This window comes from Monodon monoceros, unplaced genomic scaffold (assembly GCF_005190385.1).
Source record: "Monodon monoceros isolate NGI ecotype Baffin Bay Population unplaced genomic scaffold, NGI_Narwhal_1 Super_Scaffold_6, whole genome shotgun sequence".
Classification (NCBI taxonomy): domain Eukaryota; kingdom Metazoa; phylum Chordata; class Mammalia; order Artiodactyla; family Monodontidae; genus Monodon; species Monodon monoceros.
This window is the reverse complement of record NW_021703783.1, coordinates 76325392-76351050: the sequence shown is the minus strand read 5'-3', so window position 1 is coordinate 76351050 and position 25659 is coordinate 76325392. Positions and strand designations below refer to the sequence as shown.

General features: G+C 37.6%; 1 protein-coding gene and 1 non-coding gene across 2 annotated transcripts in view; one reads left to right on the top strand and one right to left on the bottom strand.

Moving 5' to 3' along the window:
* Positions 1–25659, bottom strand: part of CFAP54 (cilia and flagella associated protein 54) — a 295719-nt gene that overhangs the window by 242276 nt on the left and 27784 nt on the right. Inside the window, exons 6-15 of the mRNA XM_029206275.1 lie at positions 24492–24635; positions 22818–22931; positions 22593–22694; positions 17357–17552; positions 15144–15325; positions 14904–15060; positions 13880–13965; positions 11127–11261; positions 9925–10075; positions 5755–5831 (exon numbers count right to left, since the gene is read on the bottom strand). Coding sequence (XP_029062108.1) covers positions 5755–5831; positions 9925–10075; positions 11127–11261; positions 13880–13965; positions 14904–15060; positions 15144–15325; positions 17357–17552; positions 22593–22694; positions 22818–22931; positions 24492–24635 — 1344 coding nt within the window. The remainder of the gene's footprint in view (positions 1–5754; positions 5832–9924; positions 10076–11126; positions 11262–13879; positions 13966–14903; positions 15061–15143; positions 15326–17356; positions 17553–22592; positions 22695–22817; positions 22932–24491; positions 24636–25659) is intronic.
* On the top strand, positions 6245–6351 carry LOC114886289. The gene has a single exon (XR_003791296.1). It is a non-coding gene; the product is annotated as a U6 spliceosomal RNA (small nuclear RNA).

Sequence of the window (25659 nt, the reverse complement as noted above, 5' to 3'; positions counted from 1 at the left end):
CTTCAGAAAATGTTTAGGAAATAAAGCAAACACATACATGCAGATCACTGAAATCCCCTGTATAACTGTTTATAGTGACTCTCCTCTTCTCTGCCCCTAGAGGTAGTCACTGTCCTTGAATTTGGTTTTTAACCATTCTTTTGCATGTTTTTAAACTTTTACTACATGTGTATGTGTCCATTAACAATATACAATATCACTTTGCATATTTTTAATTCTCTTGTAAAATTCTGCAGTTCACTTTTTTCACTCAACCATATGTCACTGAAATCTTCTCCTGCAACTCAGTGTGTCAGTCAGGGTTTAGTTAGGAACACAGAGCAACTCTAGGTATTGCAAGCAGAAAGGGATTTAATGCACAGAACTAGAAGTGTCCATCACTGCTGGAAGGCCTGGGAGAGCAAAGATCAAGAAAGCTGCCAGTGACGAATTTACAGGAATCTAAGAATCCAGGAGGCAGGTGACAACCTCAAGTGTCTACCACGCTGAAGCAAGTGAATTGCAAGGGCTTGCTCAGCGAGGCTGGTCAATTAACTTCTTCCATCCGCCACTGCAGAATAAGAACTCTCTCTTCCCTTGTGTATTACAAATTCATGCAAATGCCCCTCACTGGAAGACTAACCTAGAACCGTATGGAAATGAGATGGTGGGAAATGTAGTTCCAGGTTCTCCCCCTGTAGTGTGAAGGTGACTCTAGACGTGGATGGCAATGATGCCAGGCTGACTCTAGTTCAAGCCCACTTTAGCTCACTCACCTTCACTGCTACGATGAAATGGTGTTGTGCTGAGGACTACATCACAATTCACTTATCCACTCTTCTGCTGATGGACATTTAGATTGCTATTACTAAAAGTGTGCAACGTATTATACTAGTCTGATACTTCCTTTACAGTCCTTATACCTTTCCTTCTGCTCTTCTTTTTTCACACAGCTGTCTAAGGCCCCTAGGACATTTTGATCACAAGAATGACAGATATCTTTAAGTTGTTACATCGATATAAAGGGACTGCTTTTCATCTTTCACCATAGGTGTAACAGTCATTAAAGGTCCTGAATGATACCCTTCATGGGATACAGAAGTTCTCTTCTATTCCTAACTTGTTAAGAGTTATTTTTTAAAAGGTGGTTGGTGAATTTCGTCAAATGCTTTTGTTGCAGCTCTTTATCTAGTGAGGTGGTCGTTATTTTCTCCTTTTCATCTGCTAATGTGGTGTACTGCATTATAGATTTTCTAATGTCAACTCATACTTGCATTCTGGAATATACATAACTTGATTATACACATTAAATATATATATATATAGACATGAATCTCCATTCAAGAATCACTGGCTCATAAACAACAAGCTCCTACCATATAGCACAGGGAACTATATTCAATGTCCTGTGATAAACCATAATGGAAAAAAACATGAAAAAGAATATATATATGCTTAATGAATCACTTTGCAATACAGCATAAATTAACACAACATTGTAAATCAACTATACTTCAATAAAATTTTATTAAAAAAAAAAAAAAAAGAATCACAGGCTCAGGGAGAATCACAACCCAAATAGTGTAAATTTGAAAAACAGACCCACATGAGGGCAGGTCCAAATTATTAGGAAGAGAGACTTTCTCCCGTTTGCTCCACTTTCAGTACCCAAACTGAGAAACCTCCCTACCAAATAGGCAGATATTTTTCTAGTCGACGGTTTCCTAAGATGAGTCTTGTAGGCTCTGACTAAACGTGTGAGTCTGAGTTCCAAGCCCCATCCTTCATGTGCCCAAGGCTCATCTCTTGTCCCTAAATGGTTGTTAATCTAAGTTTCTTTGTAACTGAGCCCATCAACCTACTGCAGCATCTATTCATAAACTTACCATTTTGGTTTTCAGCTCCCCTTTCTATTTTGGCCCCTGGAATTTACCTTACTTTCTTGTGAGCTCTGTGGTGTACTTAAGGATATTTGTTCAATTCTGTCCAAAATTTCTAGGTGTTTTGTAGGAAGAGGGTTTTCAGGTCATCCAGTTTTCCATTTTGCCACAAACAGAAGTCTCTACGGATACCTCTTAACACCAAGGAGCTTCAAAGACCCCACACACATACCCACATTCTAACACTGTCATCATCACCACCATCATCGTTGTCATCATCACAGTGAATATTGAATTAAAACACGTTCCAAGTATTGGGCTAAATGCTTTATATGGACTAATTTTTAAATTACCATAATCCTATGAGGTACTTATTAATTATTAAAACTTTATAAACCATTTGTCAAAAATAGCTATGTATTCAGTAAAACTTTAAAGTAAGTTTTTTAAAAATATAATCACAATAGCACCTTATATATGTTTTAAATAGTTGCACGTATACATGCAAGATATAAAATTTATCCCACCTGCAGACTCTGCTAGGTGAGCATATGGATTTTGGACTCTCCTTACAATAAATTCTCATTCTTCCCCACTTCACTCCCTTCCAAATAGGTCTGAGACTCTAGGTTGAGAGTTAGTGCCCTTTGCGAAACATAAGGGAAAAACTGAGTTGCCACCATGTGCCGGCTACTGGTTTCCACAATGTTACCAACAGCTCATTTGAACTGTATCACTTAAATACTACCAGTAGAATAGTTACTATTGTTATAATTTGACAGATGAGGACACTTATATTCAAACAGATTAAATAGTTTATTCAAGATCACACAGTCAACATTAAAGTCAGGATTCAACTCCAAGTCTCCCAATACCAACTGCTATGCCCTTAGACCACACCAATGAATCACCCTTACTCCACCTACCACATGCCCCAGTACAGCTGAGCAGGTAATGTATGGCACAGTTTTAGGGGTGCCATTCACATTGTAGTCATCATAGACTTCTATCTTCATTTTGATAATTTCCCAACAGATGGCAATAAATCATATCAAGGAAAGGGTGCATTTTTCTAATTTAAACACAGTAGCAATAGTTCATAAATGGTTTTCAGTTTCTTCATGGTCACCTTCTAAGAAATCCATTTCATTTAGTGCCTTTAATTGCCAGAATGTTTCCATCCAAGCCAAAACCTAGCACTTTGTAACATCTACTAGTATTCCTATTCCTGCCCTATGAAGCTTCAAAGAATAAGTGCTAGTCCGCTAAGCCAGTAATTCTTAAATTCTAGTTTCCTTAAGAATCTACCTGGCGAACTTTTAAGAACCTCACACCTGAATTATAAACTTTTAAGAACCTCACACCTGAAATTATGATTCAATACGTCTAGAATGGGAAATAGAAAGCTACATATTTAGGAAGCACTGTAAATGATCCCTGGAAAAAACCACTGGCAGACAGCTTTTATGCCCCCTCAATCTCTTATGCAGTTCAAACATTCTCTGTTCCCAATTTAAGACTTCTCAGCTCCCTCTCTTTAGAAGACACAATACAGCATAAAGAACTCAAAACTGCATTCTCTGAAACCTATTATTAGAAGATGAACATTACATTCAAGAAAGTAAATTCAGAATACTCCCCCAGTCCTCTGGTACATTCAGGATATTTTATTTGTCCCCAGTTTCTTAGGACTTGCATTTTTTATGTATTAGAAGAAAATACTTTATACAAATATCCTGAAGACACTTTTTTTTTAATCAAGAGGCAGCATAGCATAGTGGCTAAATGCCTGAACTTTGAAGGAAACACACCTAAGTTCAAATCCATTTACTGTGCAACCCTGATCAAGCAGAATGTAGTAGTGAAAATGATCACTACGACTACACAAATCAACTTGAGTCAATCTCACAAACACAGTACTGAGATTAAAAAATGAGCTGCAGAAGAATACACAGAGTATGACACCATTTATATAAATTTAAAAACAGTACTCTACTGCTTAAGGATACAAACATATGTAATAAAAATACTAAAATGCCTGAAATTTATAATCACTCTTTAGAACAGCAGTTACTCCTAGGTAGGGGGAAAGACAATGTGAGCAGGAACAGTTAGTGGAGGAGTTGAGTTTCAACTGTACTAGCTATGTTTCATTTCTTGAAAGAGTGATGGGGGAATGACTCTTCATTATAATATTCTTTATAATTGTATGTCATATGTTTCAAATCAATTTTTCAGAGAAAACATAGTAATCATGAGGATTAACATTTAGCAACAGGAAAAAGTGCTGGTGGATTCATGTTAAGAAAAAACATTAGAATGTTACTATGGTAAAAATGTGTCTTCTCAGAGCCTAAATCAATGCATGCCATAGACCAGGCTCTCAATAGAGATTTGTTGAATTAATGAAAGAAAACAGATTATTGTGTTTTGTATTAGACTAAACTTTACATACAAACTTAATAAAACAGCAGTAATAAAAAAAATTGTGAAAAAGAGGGCTTCCCTGGTGGCTCTGTAGTTAAGAATCTGCCTGTCAGTTCAGGGGACACAGGTTCGAGCCCTGGTCCGGGAAGATCCCACATGCCGCAGAGCAACAAAGCCCATGCACCACAACTACTGAGCCTGTGCTCTAGAGCCCGTGAACCACAACTACTGAGCACATGTGCTGCAACTACTGAAGCCTGCAGGCATAGAGCCCGTGCTCCGCAACAAGAGAAGCCACCGCAATGAGAAGCCCGCACACTGCAACAAAGTGAGTAGCCCCCGCTCGCCGCAGCTACATAAAAGCCCACATGCAGCAACAAAAGACCCAACGCAGCCAAAAATAAAATAAATAAATATTTTTTTAAATTGTGAAAAAGACTAGTAGAAAATATAGAAAATGATAATGTTTAGGTCCATATAGTGAAATTACAGAATTTTTTCTTCATTTTTTAGTACCTTGAAATGCCCTCTAATGTTAACACAACTTTTGTAAGTTAAAATTATAGTTTTTTAATTAATCAGGTAAACCAAAATATAGATCACTGGCTTCCTCTCTAGAAAAATATTTTTCAACTGTAGTCCATGAACATTAGCGTCCTAAGTAGGTAAAATGAGTTTTATTTTCAGTAATGGAACATATGGTATTCTATATCTCCTTCTTGGAAAACCACAGTACTCATGAGTAAATTAATGCCCCTGAGAAGTCATACAGTAAGGAAACTATTGTGTTTAATTCAAGTCAGCCAGGGTTACCTGACCCTGGCATCCTTTTCTGAAGGGTAGTACTAGCATCACATAGGACAGAGTTTGCAAAATGCTATTCTAGTTCTTGCCTGTAAATAAATGTTTATTACATATATGAGACAATTCCCTAGGCTCCCATTCAGCTATACAGGTCAACACAATCCATGATGTACAAAAAGAATTCAAATATAGTAAGAAAACTATAATCAAAAAGAAGAATGGCCATTTGTCTCCCTCATCTTCTATCTTCTCTTAAGCTAACATTCAGTGAGAACTTGCCACATGCCAGGGACTGTTCTAGGTGCATTTTTAGCAGGTAGTAACTAATTTAATCTGTCAGAGGTAAATGCTAAGTAGGACATCTCTGCTCTGTAAGTCTATGAATCACAACACATTCAAAATATCAATAGTAACGTAACTATGAATCCTCCTAAGATGCTTTATCTAGCTTATTTTTGGAGATGATTAGATTTTTTTCTAAAGTAAAAACAAAACGTAGAAAAATGTCCATATAGTTCTCAATGTATACAGAAACCATAATTTCTCAGATATTAAATATTCAAAATTACTTCTATAATTAACCATTATACATTTACAAATTTAATATTATTTGAAAATTAAAATTCATGTTTTTAACTATATTTTCTAAAATATTTTGCAATACCTTTAATATTGGAAGAGTTTCCACACTCCCTTTTGGAGCCCCAAGGGATTCACTAGTCCCTTTCCTTAAAGGTATATCTGAAAAATAGAGAGAAAGAAAGAGAGGAAAGAAGGAAGGAAGGAAGGAAGGGGAGGAGGGAGGGAGGGTGAGAGGGAGGAAGGAAGGGAGGAAGGGAGGGAGGGAGGGAGGGAGGGAGGGAAGGAAGAGAAAAAGGAAAAGGAGGAGAATAAAAAGAGCAAAAATAGGAAGAGGAGGAGGAGAGAGTAGGAGAGAGAGAGGAACAAAGAGAAGGAAGGACCAGAGAAAATAAAAGGATGAAAGAGAAAAATGGAAATATAACAGTGAATCATAATCATAAAGAACATTACGCTAGTTATCTTTTCACCCATGATTTTAGAAATGATTCAACACTTAGAAGTTGAACAACAAATTATTTCTTCCACATAATTACATTTTGTCTTTATATAAGTCAATTTAAAAGCTTCTTGTAGTGCTCGCTTTGGCAGCACATATACTAAAATTGGAATGATACAGAGAAGATTAGCATGGCCCCTGTGCAAGGATGACACACAAATTTGTGAAGCATTCCACATTTTTAACACAGTATTATGAAGCAATTATACTCCAATAAAGGTCTATTTAAATAAATAAATTAAATAAACTGAACACTATATTCAACTGTACACTTGAGTTTGAAATACAATCAAGATAATAAACCTATCCATCACTCCTAAAAATAAATAAATAAATAAATAAAAGCAGCTTGGAATACAACAAACCAACTCAAAAAGCTTGATTATCAGCAAGGTTATATTATGGTAAAGAGATTGGTCTTTCTATATATTCTATAGAAAGTCCACTGAAAAGCATTCAGCAAATAACAGTAAATTTAGACAAATGTCAGAAAAGTCTGGTTTGAATTAGAATATAAATAATAAAAATGTATATGGCAATGCTAGTTTCCTAGTCTAAAAATTATTCAGTAATTCCAATTAGACAATGAATTATTTAATAAACAGATGAATAAATAAACATCTTGAAGCAGATTATCATAATTAACATACAAAAAATGACTTGAACTTTGTGTTTTATGTGCCAATATGATAATGAGAATAACATTGTTGTAAAAGTTATAAAAATTTATATGTCTAAATGGGGACAACTGCTCATGACATAAATGTAGATGTTTTCAAATTTACAAATGGACTGTGCTCTAATATTGATTAGTTCTTTAGAAATGAAACATTTTAACAAAGGATCAGTATAATGAATTGTATTTAGCCCATTTATAACTGAAGAATATCAAACAATAGTCTCCCAGAAATAACTAGTAAACAAAATAATAAAATTGAATAAGAAATAGACTTTTTTTAAAAAAGTAATCATTGGACCTTTTGCTTCCAGTAACAGATAATCTGGAAACATTCTGCTGGCTAGGAAACTGGAAAAATACACTTTTTTTTTTCATCTGCAAGCTAAGATGCTAACTTCAATACAGAGCCAGGATCTTGGGAAGGAAGTAACCTCCGGATCTTGGGAAGAGAGTCCAGGAGGACACAGCAACAGAGATTGGTATCCAGGGCCCACCAAGGGTGAAAAGCCAAAAGGGCCCACATCCTAGGAGTCAGAGTAACTGAAAATAGGTCGAAGAAAGAGCATCTCAGCTTTAAATTATCTTAATCTCTCAAATTGGAATAATGGGACCCTGGAGTAGTAGTGCCTTCATGCATCTGGTAAAAGCAAGCATAAATCTTCCCCGGAAGAACAGATCATCTAAGGCTTTAAATTACTTTTACAAAATATTTAGCAAATATAGTATCTACCACATAATCAAAAATAACCAGAGTAACCAAACAGTCGATGAAGTAAGTTCTTCACTTAAGGTATCAATAGAATAAATGCAGATGGAATGACAGAAGTTAGAAGCCCCTCCTGGCTTACTTACCCCTCCTCCAGTAGCCTTCAACCAATGACAGATAAAGGTACAAATACCACAACCTCCCAGTTCTCTGAGGCATGTTCTATACAGTCTCCTAGAGGTCCCTTGTGGGAATAAGCCCGGTACCCACAAACAGCAGCCTTCTCATGAACTTCCTGTACCTTGTATTCGCTTCCTTTCCTTCTCTGTCTCATTTCACCCCACCACCCTGCTTCCCTGGATCGCATTCCAAATAACTACTACACTCAACTCCTTGTCTCAGAATCTGCTTCTGGGGAAAACAACCTAGGAAAAGAGTCAAGCTGACAACACCTGAACTCACCGGTAAATCTTTACATCATAACAAGTGGGACAACCAGGCATTGCATGGCTCCTGATGCAATGCAATAGGGAGTATGCATGAAGTATACTCGCCCCAAAAAAAATAAGATGCTGGCAAGAATACTTTTTGAAAATGTATCACTTGAATACAAGCAACCTGGTAGATCTAATTACCAGGTAGAGAAACAAGTTAATCAACACCACAAGAATAGAAACAGCCAAATCCAGTATGTGGGAAATCCTACAGGGGGATAATTCAATTTCTTCAGGAGTAAGGAGAGGGGGAACTGCTACAGGTTAGAGAGAGAGACTTAAGAGACACATAATAAAATGTGTGGGACTGTTTGGATCCTGATTGGAACAAACCAACTTAAGACATTTTTAATACAATCAGGGACACAGGAATTTTTTACTTATTTTGTAAGGTGTAATAACAGTAACATGGTGGTTTTATAAAAAGAAAACAAAACCTTATCTGTTAGATAGACAGACCAACACACAACACATACACACACAATACATACACGTGTATACGCTGAGGTACTTGCTGGTGAAATGACATAATGTCTGCTTTAAAACACTCCGGGAAAAAAGAAAGTGTTGTCAGGAGAGATGAAATAAGATTAACAAAATATTCATAATTATTGGTACTGGATGATGCAAACTCAGTGACTTATTTCACGTCTCTATATTTGAAATTCTACATAATAAAAGTTTTTAAAAAGGGAAAAGCTTTTTAAGACAGGATGTGTCAAAAACATGACTTCAAGCCACTGAAAGTGTTAGATAGCCAGAGACCTCTAACCAGTGGTCCTCAAGTTTTGACGTGTATCAAAATCTCCTGGTAAGCTAATGAAGACCAGGAAGGTCCAGGCTAGTTGAAGTATGATAAGAATTTTTAACAAGTTCCCAAGTGATACTGATACCGATGAAAGTGTGAGAACTATGGCTGTCAAATTCCATCTGCAAAGCTGCACTCAACAACCGAGAATAGGCAGAGGCAGATTAGCAAATCTCTGAGAAAACAATTATTACAATAATTATTACCAAATCCCTCACACCTCATCCACACTCTGTAAATGGGGTGAAATAGGAAAGTAGACACCCACATGTCTCCCCCACCTCATTTTCTATATGGGAGTTACCTAATGAAACAGATAATTCAGGGGTTCAACCACAGGCAGAAGAAAGAATGAGGAGGGCAGACCAATCCTCTGAGAGAAGTCACCTCCTGGAAGGAGAACAGAATAATGGCAGGAAGGGGTTGGGACAGGGAGAGGAGGAGAATGAGTGGGAAATGGAGCAAACAGAGGAAGAAGATAAGAAGAAAGGGAAAAGAAGAGGGGCAACAGAATAAATGAAGAAAGAAGGAGAATTTTCAAAGGAGGGAATCAGAAGAGAGACTTTAAAAGGAGACAAAAGGTAGAAGGCCATGGATTCATTCAACAAACATTCATCTGAGCTCCTCCTCCGTGTCAGGCAATGTGCTGGTACCAAGGATAAAACGGTGACCTGAACACGCTCTCTTCCTTCATGAAGCATCACTCTAGTGGGAAATGGAAGGGGAGGGAGTAGGATAAAAGGGAGGAGAGAAAAGAAAAAAGGAAGAATGGGGGAGGGAGAGAGACAGGGGTAGGTGGACATGAGGAACGGAGAAGGGAAACATCTGAGTGAAGACAAGACACAAAGAGTTTCATCTGCCACTGAACCACAGACCATATGACCTTTTTTTAACATCAACTTGGTCAAACCTATATCATTTCTATCTTTGATGATAAATCATCACTGAAGCACAATACTGAAATGCCTAGTTTCCATAAACAGATGTTAACCAGTAGTACAATTTATACTTATATATTCATATGTATATATATATTAATGACCTCATACTTTTTCATTCAATATTTTACCTAGAAATTTTTTAAATTTTCTTCTTGGGTTTCCTAAAGACTCCAATATTTCACTTAATCGTAATGCGACCTCTGCCACCACCACAACATCAATGTCTTCCATTTTATAGCAGTGAATTATTTCATTTATCTGCCACAGAAGATAAACCCACTAAAAAGAGAAAATACACAGTATAATCAATTGAAAGTAACTACATTGTAGAAAGAGTCACATTTTGTAAAACTTAGTACTTCCTTGAAATCACCATCTTCTAATCATATGGAATACTATACAGGTACTCCTTATTAGTTGATCTTAATTATAAGTAATATAAAGGTCAATAATCCTAATAAGATGATATTTAATGATCTATCTGTTGATATAAATTCACAAAGAAGATTTACTTAAGCTTACAGTCTGCATATCTATAGCCATAATGGAAAATTTATCATATGGTTTATATATAAATATATATATATATATATCAGTGAAGATTATCTGTATCTTCAAAATTCTCATTCTCCCTTCAAAAAGCAGCGGTTAAGATCACTATCAAAGGCATCCAAAATAGTGAGGGGGAAGCGGATGTTTCAAGTTCCATGCTGGGTGCCTTGGAAGCTGTCTTTCATGTCTACAACCCCAAAGCTTAGCACATAAAATTAGCCATGACAGTTTGGGAGCTAAAATGAGAAAACAACATTTATGCACCCACATCATTAGTTTATTAAACTATATGATAAAATCATGCCCATGCAACCTTATGTAGCTAATCTTAGGAGGCCTCAGAATCATAGAAGACTGTGTTACTGTTAAAATATTCTCTCCTAAGTTTCCAGGTTATAATATTCACCTGTTCAACTTTCTCCTTTCCAAAGGAGAGAGCTCAAAAATATACTATTGATATTATTACCAAAAAAACTGAAATGCCTTACTTGTATTTTCTATTATTAACCTTCTTAATGAATATATCCAAGTTCATATAACCTTAAACATACTGTATTTACTCCTCCCTTAAAAACCTGAAACACCTCCCTGCTTCCCAAAATTAAATTGAGGCAGAAGTGCAGGGAATACACTTAAAGGAAAGGCTCACTCACCACTACATTTAAAGAATAGTATTGATAATTATGAGGGTGGGTAAATAGGGAAAATTTAGGTTTGAAATGTGCATCACAAATTAAATTAGTAATAACAAAAAGCATATGAAGAGAAAAAGGAATACTTTATTAGCACTGATTTTCTGGGTGAATTTTGCATAGTCATTTCCAGACACATTGACCCGCTGAATTCCTACTTTGCACTTCTGCCATAGGAACATTATCATGTCCACAACGATTTCTTTATCAGGCTGAGCATTCTGAAAACAAAAGTGGTAAAGTAAATTGATAAGAACAGTAAGATATAGAGATATAGGTATACAACATTTAATGTGTGCCAGGCAACATTCTCAGAGCTTTATACTTATTGCAGTGAACTGAATGTTTGTGTCAACTCAAAATTCTTATGTTGAATTCCTAACTCCCAAAGCAATGGTATTAGGAGGTGCCTTTTAGGAGGCAACTGGTATGAGGGTGGGGCCCTCATGAATGAGAATAGTGCCCTTATAAAAGGGACCCCAGAAAGAGAGAGAGAGATTCCTTTCTGCCAAGTGAAGACACAGCAAGAAGACAGCCATCTATGAACCAGGAGGTAGATGACGCCTTGATTTCTCAGCCTCCAGAACTGTGAGAAATAAATGTTTGTTGTGTAAGCCAACCAGTCTAGGGTATCTTTGTTGTAGAAGCTCAAATAGGCTAAGACATATACCAGCTCATTTAATCCTCATAACAACCTATGAAGTGAGTACTATTACTATCATCCCCACTTTACGGATGAGCAAACTGAAGCACAACAAGATGAAGTGGTTTTTCATAAGATAAAATGAAAGAAAGTAGCAGAGCCAGGATTCAAACCCAAGAAGTCTAGCTCTAGAGACCTCATTCTTAACTGCTCTAGGCTACTTGACCTCTCTAAAAAGAACAGTTCCAAATACTTTTAGGCAAGTTATGTAAACCTACCAGTTTCATCCAGATTTGAAGTGTGTATATACTTCTTTCTTTTTAAAATTTCGGTATTAAAATAATAAAGAAGGGACTTCCCTGGTGGCGCAGTGGTTAAGAATCCGCCTGCCAAGGCAGGGGACACGATTCAATCCCTGGTCCAAGAAGATCCCACATACCGTGGAGCAACTAAGCCCGTGCACCACAACTACTGAGCCTGAGCTCTAGAGGCCATGAGCCACAGCTACTGAGCCCGCGTGCCACAACTACAGAAGCCTGCACGCCTAGAGCCTGTGCTCCACAACGAGAAGCAACAGCAATAAGAAGCCCGCGCACCGCAATGAAGAGTAATCCCCACTCGCCGCAACTAGAGAAAGCCCGTGTGCGGCAACAAAGACCCAACGCAGCCAAAAATAAATAAATAATAATAAAGAATGGAGAGGTGGAGAAACTAATAAGGGGAAAGGGAATGGGGAGCTGGGAAAGGTTATGGACAAAAAGAAAAGAGAGACATGAAGGAATGAAACTGAACATCACACTGGATATCAACAGATGACCCAAATCAAGTATATCTCCTCTCAGTTCAGTTACTTTGGCTCTTTCCAAAAGGAAAATAAAGTTATTCACTGTATATGAACTAGAAAGATAATGAGTTTATGATTAAAATATATCAAACCTCAAGCTCCTTTGGGGCAGCTCTAAGCCTTATTTCACATATGCGGGACCTTAGTACAGTGCTTGGAAACATAACAGAGCTCAAAAAATGTTTACTGAATTGAACTGAACTAAGATACACATGGTTTTTTAAAAAGCAGAAAGATGAAAATTTCATGCACTTTTCAGCCTTGATTGGAATTTTTTGGTTTGGTTTGCCCACAATAATAAGTATATTTGCTATCAAATACCTTTCTTTCAAAAATTAAACACCTGTCACAGGTTATAACAAACTAATAAATGAAGGAATAGAAAATATTATAAGAGTGGAACTTCTCGAGTCCCTTACTGTGTTTCACTTGCCTGAACAATAGTTAATATAATGCTCTATAATTGTGGTTTTCAAACATTTTTTTATAACAGTAAAACCAAATTTTCAAAGGAAATTCCCTCAGAATCTCAAAAACTAATAGGAACAGCTTAGGGTGTTATGGCCTAAAGCTGGCTCCTGAGGAGCCTCAAAGAAGCTCTGGTTGGGGGGGGGGTCCCTGGAATTCAGTTTAAAACCAGTACTATACTAGTTTTGCTTAAATATCCATACCCACATATCATCATTTCTAAATACTGGCCATTGTGTGCTAAGTGACTCCAAATAATAACCAGGCTTTGTACTCAGGGACTGGAAAGCAGTATTTTAAGAATATTAGCTCTCACTAAAACCACTGCCTCATTTCCTTCATCATTAGAAATATAGCTAATCTCCTCAGTGCTTTGTGTCCACCTAGAGGGGTGGGATAGGGAGGGTGGGAGAGAGAAGCAAGAGGGAGGAGATATGGGGATGTAGGTATACGTATAGCTGATTCACTTTGTTATAAAGCAGAAACTAACACACCACTGTAAAGCAATTATACTCCAATAAAGATGTTTTAAAAAAATGCAAGAAAGAAGAAAAACTATACATATATATAAGAAAATCATATGTTAGAGAAAATAGATGTTAGAACGAGTCTTAAGTTTAAGAATAAATCTGGCAAAAAAAAAAAAAAGAAATATAGCTAGCCTTGGAATTTCCCAAGAAGGAAGAGACTGACACCCAAAATGATGACAATAATAAAAACAAATTTAAAATTACAAGTCAGGGTATAAATTGATCTCTTCTTCTAATGATTAAACAATACAGAATTTCAGCAAGGTGAAATTCCTGTGATTTTTATCTGGCTTTAAATTAAGTAAAAGAGCCTCCTTTGACACTATTACAAATTATCCAAAATAGCTTTTTCACCTGTGGAGAGCCACAGACACAGGAATACAAGGTTGCCGCCAAATGGAAAATGTCTTCTGAATATCCATAAGTCTTCACAGAAGTATCTCAATTTATAAAATACAGGAAAATGAAACAAAAAATTTCGTCACAAAATTTCAAATAGAAAAGGCATAGAAACACAGAAATTCTACAAAAGTGACATAAATGATATCTGGGCAAATAGTATATCAATAAGACACTTTAAATGCTTCTGTGTGAAAACTAATCTAAGTAGGCTCTAATTCAATTAAAATGGACTATTAATATTTTCATTAATCTGCAATCTGTATGCCAACTATGTCCATAATGGAATTGAGAAGGTTTATAATATTAAAACATATAGGGCAGTTGAAATAAAAATAACAAAGGTGTCTATTCAGAAACCATTAGAAGAAAAAAAAAGGCATCATTACTTGGTACAAATTATTTACCACAATTTAGCAGCCATTCAATGCCTTAAGAATATGATAAAACATAAAAGTATAGGATTAAATAATTCTCTAAAAAACAGAGGCTGCAGATTTGCAATTATATACACAATGACTTTTAAGACGTAAAAAGTTTTAGAATGGAAAACTCTGCATGCTGGAAACAGAGAGGAGACCACCAAACCTTCCCTTACCAAAGTGAACTGATAGATTTGATTTGCTGCCCTGCTGGCCTCTCACTGATAAGGCAGCAGCTAAGTAGAGCCTCATTCTTCTACTCAAAACCATGACTCAAAATAAAATCCAGCATCCTTACAAGGCCTAGGAACCTGCCAGACCAGGCACCCAGCTATTTCCCTGAGCTCACCTCCTACCGCATTCTCAAATGCCAGCACCACCACTAGCGCACTCCAACCCTACATGCCTCCTTGCTATTCTTTCAACAATCAAGCACACTCTCACTCAGGGCCTTTACACTTCCTGCTCCCTCTGCCTTGAACATTCTTTCTCTCACCTCACCTGTAGAGAGCATATAAAGTCATCTTAATTTTTCAAAAATGCAAACAAATACTCACCATGAAGAGCAATTTTTTTACCGTAAACTTGACCTCCTTTGTAGTTTTCGAGGGGAAAGATCAAACCTTTGTTTCTCTTTACGTTGATTAAAGGTTCTATTGCAAGAAGAAGAATTAAATCTTTCTCTGCTTTCTTTGACTCTGGATCATCCTGCCTCTAAGAAAAGTATATCCCACGATTAATTACTTCAGTGTCATGTGAATAAAATAAAAACAAAGTAACTATTTTGCATATATTACCTGGAGAAAATCAATAAGCTGCCCAGCTGCAGATTCAAATAAACTCCACTCCTCATAAGTAAAAGCTAGTTTTATAAATTTTACAGCAGCATCCACAGAAATAACATTTTTCCTTCTTATAATAAGTTCCAAAAGAGAAGACTTTGGAAAATCAAGCATGCCATCTGCACTGGTATTTGACACTAGAAAAAGAAAGAGAGGGGTTTGGATGTCATTTGTGCAAAGAAATATTTACTAAGTATTAAATGTCAGACACTGCCAGGCTAGGTAAACAAAGGAAAAGACGCAAACACAACCCCTACCTTCACAGAGCTCGCACGCAGGTGGGGGCAACAAGGAATCTTAGGGGGCAAATACCTTGGCGCTGTGTGGACAAGTAAGAAAGGCATCGGACAGAGGTTTGGAGTAGGAGGTCGGTCAGGGAAGGCCACCCCAGAGGGAGGAACATGGAATCTCAAAAAGAGAGGATTAGCAAGAGTTGACTAGTGAAACAGACAGCTAGAGATTACAGACTGGGAGCTCGGAAAAAAGATCTCAAATAGGGGTATAGCTTTAAAGTCATCATTACATATCCACAGTAAATGGGCAACAGACGGCTGCCTAGGACAGAGCAGCAAGGAACCCCAACAAGTAAGAGAAGGGCCGCGGGAGCAAAGGCTGCAAGGGAGAGCGTTTAAAGAGAAAGGAGTAGTCAACAGCAACAAATACTACAGAGAGCAAAGGGAAGAAAAACACTGACTTTCAAATTGAACAATAAGGAGGTTGTCCCTGACACTCCCTGTCCATGACAGAAGACCGCCAAGTACAAGCAGGAAGGAAAGAATTTGGGACAGTGAAAACAGACAACTCCTTCAATAAATCTGACTCTAACAAGAGGAAGAAATACAGGGGAGGAAGCTGGATAGGGATGAAGGGCAGTCTGCAGAGATTAGGCCCAAAGACCTAAAGAGGAGGAGAAGGAACATTCCTTCCACTTTAATGACAGACAGTGGATGAAGGTAAATTTTCAGGTGTGGGTGAAGGAAGTCAAGAGAATTCTCCTCTGAGATCTCGTACCTTCCTTGTGAGGAAAAGATGAGCCCAAACTGCGGCACAGAGGCTCCTTGCCCTCAGATGGGTGCACACATGCACACACACACACGCACATCCTAAGCTCACTTGGATGATCATGATGATGTTACAAACAATTTTATGAAAATTTTTAAATGTAGATAAAATCAAAGTACTATTTACCAAACAGAAGATTTTTTTTTAATGAAAAGAAATTCTAAATCATTTTTTATATCTATGGAAGAAATGTGATCCACAGTTAAAAACATTTCCACAAAGAGAATTCCAGGTCCAAATGCCTTCACCAGCAAATTCAAACATTTGAGAAGAAATAACACAAATCTGACACAAACTCCTCCAGATAATAGAAAAAGAGGGCAGAACTCTCAACTCTTATTATGAGGCCAACATGACCTTGAGAGCAAAACCCAAAAAGGATATTATAAGAAAGGAAATCTCTCTCATGAACAGAGAAGCAGAAATATTAAACACTAGCAAGAAAATCAAGCAATATATCAGAAGGATAATCCTCACTGCCAGATTGTTTATTCCAAAAATATGGAGTAATTAAAAATTAGATAAGCAATCAATGGAACGTACCACATTAATAGAAATAAAAGACAAATCCATTCGATTAACTCAATAAATCTCAATAAACCCATAAAAAAGGTTTTGATAAAATTCAACAAATATTCAGGATTAAAAACATACAAACCAAGAATAAAAGAAACTTCATTAATCTCAAACAGGGTATCTAAAAATATCCTTCAGCAAATATCAAAATTAATGATAAAATACTGAAAGCTTTCCATCTGAGATCATAAATGAGACAAGGATATCTGCTATCACCACTTCCATCCCATGTTTTACTGGAGAGCCTATCCAGTGCAAAATAAGTCAAGAAATGCAAGAAAGAAGAAATTAAAAGGTTAAGAATTGGAAAGAAACATAATTGTCATTATTCACAGATCATATGATTGTATACATAAAAAATCCAAAAGAAAATCTACTAATACATTATCTGAATTATCCATTGAGTCTAGCAAGGTTGCTGAATTCAAGATCAATAAAAATCGGTATCAGTTTCTTAGGTATGGACTACCGCGCTAAAATTTTTGTTATTCATGTTCTACCATAAAATATTATTTTAACAACATATTTACTTATTAAAAGTTCTTTTCCTGCTATAAACAGTTCTGAGACAACATCACGAACTTCTACTTCATCTGTAACAGGTCCAGTTTGTAGTGTTCGCCGATTTGAGTCAGAGAGAGCCTCCAAGACAGCCAGAAACCGGGATGCAGTGCCATCAAACATCTCATCCAACAACTGTTCTGTGACAGTACGTGGCCACGGCAACTGGAATTAAAAAAAAAAATACAGCTCACTTTTTAAAAGTTCCGCGATGTTTGATAGTATAAGGCAAAGACAAGTAAGGTGTGCTTCATTAACGCTAAAAGAGAGAGTGGTTGGTCTGTTGATGAGAGATGGCTGCTCTTATGGTTTTCATTTTTTGAGGTGTCACTCCAGACTTTATTAAAGTTTATTTATGTCATGCTGCCATTACATCAAAAACGTCGCCATCTCTTTATATGTTTGTGTTTCCAGAGCAGCCTAAAAAGGCTGTTTATTAATAAACGGCAGCATCAGTCTCTATATGGTGTGTAGTACCTCCATGACAGCCTTTAGGAACTTATACTCAAACTTTGGTTGCCTCAAAATCTCTCAGGAGCTCTTTTTAGATTCACAGACCAAATCTCCAGAGATTCAGTGAGTCTCGGTGGGACATTTTTAGTAAACACTGGAGGTAATTCTAGTGCAGAAGGTCCCCAAACCCAAATTTGAAACACTATTTTATAGTATAAATAACAGGTCTTATGGTAGCTAACTCTAAAAAAGAGTTGACCAGCTGTATACAAGTAAGCCAGAGCCAGTTAGAGCCGCATGCAAATCCCTAGCCACTGTGCTTTGTGTCGGCCCAGAATGATTTCACCCCAAGCAGATGGCCTGCCTCCACACTTTAGTCTTCTCTCTGACAAATGACCTGTTCTCTGTACTTAGATTACCAGGAAACAAGAAAGGTAGCTCTAGTTGGCTTTTCTAGAATCCATGTCCAGTTAGAGGATATCCATATTTCCCACAATTTCCTTGCTCCATTCCTCTTCCTGGGGCAAAGTCAGAAAGACGGAAAAGCAAAAGCAGGGATAAAGCTGCTTTGGACTTTTTTTCCCCAAACAAAAACTTCCCTGCTCATTAGCTTCCATGTGCTTTCAACCCTTAGGTTAACTGACATGTTAAAAACCTCAGTAAAGCTTAAGCTTCATGCCCTGCCCTCTCTTGCTTTACAAACAGACGTCAGGGTTTCTTCTAAGATGTTTGCTATGGGTTAAAACAGAGCTTTAAAAAATTATATTTAAACAGCATAATAAACTTTCTAATAATTAGAAGTATTCAAAATGAAATGGTAAAACGTAAATAAATTACAGTGAAATTGTTTTTTAAAAAATCCTAGAAAAACTAGCAAAAAGTGAACTAGAGCTATAGATTTATCATAGCTATAGATGAATAACAAGCAAAAGATTTTAAAATATAAATATTTAAAAGACCTACAAAAAAACATTTAAAGGAAACGCAATTAAAAAAACACTGGATTGGGGCTTCCCTGGTGGCGCAGTGGTTGATAGTCTGCCTGCCGATGCAGGGGACATGTGTTCGTGCCCCGGTCCGAGAGGATCCCACATGCCGCGGTGCAGCTGGGCCCGTGAGCCATGGCCGCTGAGCCTGCGCATCTGGAGCCTGTGCTCCGCAACAGGAGAGGCCACAACAGTGACAGGCCCACGTACCGCAAAAAAAAAAAATGAAAAAAACCCCACTGGATTGTCAAGTATGACAAGCAAAATATTAATCTCTATAAAAACAATAAGCCTGGTGGTGGGATGAATTGGGAGATTGGGATTGACATATATACACTAATATGTATAAAATAGATACCGAATGAGAACCTGCTGTATAAAAAAATAAAATTCAAAAAAAACCTGTAGGCATAATGAAAAAAGAAATGAGCCTATTCAAATACATTTTAAAAATTAAAATCTCTAGTAGATAAATGGTCAAAGCTGTAAAAGATAATTCATCTGAAAAGAAAATATAAAGAGTAAACACAAATATAAGGGAAAGTTGGATCAAAATAATAGTTAAAACAAGCCACTTTATGAAAACTGAATTATTTTTAAAATTAAGAAATAAAAATATCAAAATGATAATAGCTTGTGGTGGAATTGGTACATGTGGGCTGTTACCTTGGAGTACTTGTTTCGGAAATCGATTTGGCAATATATATCAAGAGAAATAAAAATGTTTGTAACATTATTCAAATTCTATACCTTGAATTTTACCCACAGGAAATAAAAGAAAGAAAAAATAATATACCTGAAGATGTTGATTACAGCAATATTTATAACAGCAAAGAATGGGAAAACAACTAAATTACTAGTAATAAAAAGTATTAGACAAATCCTGGTACATGTACTGCATAGAGTATACTAAACCATCTTTTAAATTGTCAAGATGGATGAGAAGCTGAATGATATAACCCATGCAGTCAGTTCCAACCCTAAACACCATGGCTTCCATGACATCGGTGCCATAAGATGTATTATGTTAATTCCCCAACATAATACATCCACCCCATTCAAGCTCAGTTTCTCACTGTCTCACTGTCCACCAAAAGTCGTTGCTTACTTTTGCTTCCAAGCTATGTTCATGCTCTTGTCCTTTACTTAGAATGTTTTCCCCGCTTCTCCCTGTCTAATCAAATCCCGCTTGTTATTCCAAAGCCATTCAAAAAAGAACTTCAGGGCTTCCCTGGTGGCGCAGTGGTTAGGAATCTGCCTGCCAACACAGGGGACACGGGTTTGAGCCCTGGTCTGGGAAGATCCCACATGCTGCAGAGCAGCTAAGCCCGTGCGCCACAACTACTGAGCCTGCGCTCTGGAGCCCACGAACCACAACTACTGAGCCCGTGCACCACAGCTACTGAGGCCCGCGCGCCTGGAGCCTGAGCTCCGCAACAAGAGAAGCCACTGCAGTGAGAAGCCCGCGCACTGCAATGAAGAGTAGCCCCTGCTCGCCACAGCTAGAGAAAGCCTGCGTGCAGCAATGAAGACCCAACACAGCCAAAAAATAAATAAATAAAAGAAAGAAACAAAGAAAGAAAGAAAGAACTTCGACTTCATCTTTTCTATGTGCCACCACTCTTGAACCACAGTAGGCCTTCGATACATGGCTACTGAATGAATGAATGAAAAATAAATAGTAATAGCTCATACAACTGAGGACCTACCATGTGCCAGGAACATTCTAAGGGCTTTACATGTAACTCATTTAATCACCACCATTATTTCCTTCTTACTTCTTATCACAAGCTATAATTTACTTATTTATTTATTATGTAATTTTTCCACTAGAAGGTAACCTCTACGTATCTTGTTCACAGAGCAGGTACTTTAAAAATATGTATTGAATGAATCACTAAATGGTCAATCACTAGAAATCTGAATTAGCAGTCTTATAAAACAATCCTTTGAAAGTCAAAATGATTCACTGTGAGTTAACAACTGTCCTATGAACTCAGAAATTTTCTGTAAAATAGATTTAACGCACACTGAAATACTTTCGTTTGTAGAAACAGTAAAACGATTTCATAAATTTAAAGCAGAACATTCTGCAAAATATGCCTCCTGCTCTCTAACGAACACTATATATAGCATTACTACTTAACAATACCAGATGCAGGCTGTTCAACAGCTCATCCAAGGAATTGTCTATAATTTGGCAAGCTACCACCCCCACCAATTACATACCACTGGTCAATAAGGGATACGATTTAAAAGGAGGTACGAACTACATGCCTGGGATCAGTACGCAATTTATCTCAGAGGCACTAAGTAGCAATAGAAAGCTACCATGTCCAAATAATATTTGTATTTAAATATGATTTATTTAAAAGAAAAAAAAAAAGGGCTTCCCTGGTGGCACAGTGGTTGAGAGTCCGCCTGCCGATGCAGGGGACACGGGTTCATGCCCCGGTCCGGGAAGATCCCACATGCCGTGGAGCAGCTGGGCCCGTGAGCCATGGCCGCTGAGCCTGAGCGTCCGGAGCCTGTGCTCCGCAACGGGAGAGGCCACAACAGTGAGAGGCCCGCGTACCACAAAAAAAAAAAAAGAGAGAGAATTCCTCTCAAATATTATAAGAAGAAATTAGGAAAGAGAATGGCAGTCACTGGAGTAGTTAGAATACACTGAGCTAGAGACCTGGGTTCTGGTTCCGGTGCCACCAGCAGCTGGCTTAAATACTCTGGGCTTTATTTTCCCCGTCTGTAATAGAAAAGGACTGAACCAAATGATTTCTAAAATTCCTTCCAGGTTCTGAGATTCTACTACTCTTCTGTCAGAAAGTGCTCATTTTCTTCCCCCTCACTTTCATTTTCAGTCCCAAAGAAGCTCACAAAAGAGAGTTTATAACTGTCTAGAATGATCAGGGAACACTTCAAAGAAATACAGAGCTGGGACTTAAGGAACACTGAGATTCAGAATGGCCAGGGAGAAGACAGTGGGAGGAGGAGAAAGGCAGAAGGGAGAAAGGGCAGGGGATCCCACAGGCATATCTATGTCCCACTCCTCTCCCTGGGAGCCCTTAGTGCTGTTGGCCAAACACACCTGTGGCCAAGAGGGGCCATGTGAGGAGTTCTGAATATGTCAGAAAGGAGGCTGCTGTCACTTCCATGCTGAGCATCACTGCCTGTGTGAGGTCCTCCAGAGCTCTCTTAGGTGCCCTCTGGCAGAACGACCCGGCAATTTTCCAAATGAGGACTGCTCCTCAACCTGGCCCTGAGCATCGGTCATGAGCAGAGCTCCTGATAACTATAATAATGTTTGACTCCAGTGGGAAATAAATTGCTTTAAGCCACTGAGACATGGGGGTTGTTTGCTGCTCCAGTATAACGTACACCCTAAACGCTCCCAAAGGTGAAACCAGAAGCTGATAAGAAAAGGTGCCTCCACCTCTTCTCCATCCTCAATGCCTTTGAAGCTGACACCAAGTGGTCAAAAGGCCTCTGCAGCACCACTCAGAAGCCTGTGCATTTGAACCTTTCCCAGGCTCTTCAGCTTCTTGGCCTTTCATGTTACAAAACTGGGATTGTGCGAAGGTACAAAAGCTTTGAGAAAGGGATGAAGCAAGGCCGTGTCCAAATTGGGAAGGCATTCTTCTATTTGCCACTGGTGCAGGAATTAGGGGGCAGGATTTAATACTTAGTGTCTAGGCTTAAAAGACAGAGAGGTATAACACAAACGCACTGCAAAAAGAGTCTAAAACAGAGAAGACGTTCTGAGACTTACAGTTTGTGCTTCCCTTAGGTTAACTCTTATATTTGGTCTAAAGAAACTTTTGTTTTTTCTTCTAGATTCGAATACTCCCCTTTTGAAGATCATGACTGCCATCTGCCTCAAAAAGAAGAATTACATATGAAGTAACAGTGGGATGTACTTCTCAACTACTAATATTAAGTACTTAATCATTTGTAGAGTACAGTAAATTTCTGTTATTTCATGAAATTTTTATACCTTTATCGTGGCCTCTCTATAATATCCTCTGGATTCTTCCTGTGATTGTGAGGAACTCATTAATTCCAGTTGCCTTAACTCATCAATTTTAGCCAAAGCACGCCGAGCAAATGCCTACATGCAATTAAAATAAATTTAATTCATAGTAAGTTAGAGAATAGTGATTAAAAATGTATCAAGACAGTGTGTTTTATTCTCCCAGACATTTGATTTAATTGGTGAATTAAACTCTATGCTATGCTGATTCTTTAGAACATGGTAGCTATCTGGTCAATCATTTCCGAGAAGCACCACTAATTTCTGTAAGTCTAAAGTTAATAAAATGTTGGATATACTAACTTTATGAATTAATTCAAAAAGTAAGGAAAGTCAAATTCTGGGCTAAACAGCAGCTTCATACAGATGATCACTTCTCTGGCATTGTACGCACGTACGCACACAAGCACGCACGCACACACACACACACACACACACACACACACACACCTCCTCAGTGCTCTTGTCAAATTCTAACCTTTCTACCAAAACAAGCTGTATTATCTATTCAATTGTTCACACTGTCTACTAAATTGTGAGGTCCTTAAAGGGTCTTATTCATTTTTGGATTTCCAGTACCCAACATATAGGAAGTATTTATTAATATATGAGGAAAGGAAGCAGGCTAGCTTATTTAATCAGTTCACCATTATTATAATTCTTTAGCAATAACAGCAAAACAAGTTCAATTCATGCAATTTATTTTACTAGTTCTTTGAAGTACTTTATTTATAATTTATGATTTTTCATGAAGATGCTTCTAGAACACAATAGTAACATAAAGGGTTACATTTTCCAATAAGAAAAAATTCCAATAGGAATCAAATGGTCAAAACTACGCAAACATTTCGATCCCTGATAAATTTAATAGCTATAGAAACATGCCACCACTAGTACACTAAAACTACGCATATATGGTGAGCAGTTTCTAGAATGTATCCTAGGCTAGAAAAAGTATCCCACAAGGGCTGTATTAAGCTGTTCTCCTGCTGAAATCCAACTCACCCTGTACTCACCAAGCTATGCACACTGGTGCAGGGACAGGTTCGCCCAAAGGAAAGGGTGCCTGTTTCTAATTCTCACCAAGACCCCATCCACTGACAAGCCAAGTACCACATACCATAATGAGAGTACCTGTTTTCATCTGCACAGAGGTGTGGCATAGACCAATAGAAGCTCCAACCAGTTAAGTTATAGTTCAAATATTCAATCAAAAATATATATAGGAAAAGAGGAAAAGTAAGAAATAGAGTATACTAAATAAATGGTGGTAGGAAGCAGAGAAAAGCAAGACAAATGGATGGTAGGTGGCATGGAACACAGTAACTAAACAGGGAAAGAAAGCAGCTTGCATACAAGAATACAATAAGGAAGGGAAGATATCAGAGATCTGATTCAGAAAAGGAGTAAAGACGGTAGAACTGAATAGAGAATAAAGGCGGAAACAGGAAGTGAAGCGAGAGACCAACAGAATGGAGAAGTCAAGCAAATTTCTGCAAATAAAGCCTGGGACTTTTGTCTTTGCTTCACTGCAATTCTTTGGGTTTTGTTTGTTTTCTTGCCGCTCATCTAAAGAAAAAAATGCTGAATATGTTGTATTTTTAAATACTGGCATCCTCAGAGTTAAAAGTAGCGTACCTCTCCGTGAACACCAGCCTGGCAGTCATAGTAGCATTGGCAGACAGCGGTGTAAAGAGTAGCTCTCCACGTCAAGTACCTGATGGACAGAAGTGGGACCGAGGATTCCATACATACACTGGCCCACAGGAGATATTCCAAGGCCTGAGACAGAAAAAGGGCACAATAGAATGTCTTTTCATTTTAAGCTAATAATGCCGATTTTCATTTAATGTTATCAAATTATGAGTGGTGAGCCCAAGTTGCTGACTACTTAAACTAAAAATACCACAAATAATGAGTCAATTAAAAAAATACGCATTTAAAAGTAAAAGAATTATCTCAAGAACTCAAATTCTCAAGTTAGCCATTTTAGAATGTCTTCCTTCTTAGCTCCTAAAATCCTATGAACTCAGCTTATTTTTATTAACATTTATCAAGTGTCAACAGTAGTCTAGGAGCTAATTCCAACAATGCAATTGTTATCAGCTGGTCTCAAACCAATGTATTATTCTGAAAATAAACTGGCATAACAGGGTAGGGAAAAACAGGAAAGGCTTACAATCTGGGGCCTGTGATACTTAGCAGAAACGGTCCAAGATTAGAATCAAAAAGACCTGGGCTTCAGTTCCAATTTTAACACCTAGTATCTGTGTCATTTTACTTCTCCAGACCTCAATTTTCTCATCTATAAAATGGATATTTTAGCACATCACTGCAGTACTATTATGGGAAGGAGATAATGTACATGACACACTAGGATGATTTTGATTCTATGTAAGCTGCCCATAAATAATGCCTATTACCAGTGTAATTATTCCGAAGGTACAAACTGAAACAAAATTTTGGGGAAGGGTCACCATTGTTATTGGCCCATCCGTTGGAATATATGTAAGAGCCTCTTGTGCTATTCTATCTACAGTTAAAGAACTTTTCCCCACAATCCCAGTGATAATCCTTTTTGGACATATTTTTCCCATAAAGCCCTGGGAAACACTATTTGAAACTGGGAAACACTATTTGATGATATGTATTCTTTAACTTTGTCAATATTTTCCTTTCTTTGAAAATATTCTAGGGACTTCCCTGGTGGCGTAGTAGTTAAGAATCTGCCTCCCAATGCAGGGGACACAGGTTTGATCCCTGGTCTGGGAAGATCCCACATGCTGCGGAGCAACTAAGCCCATGT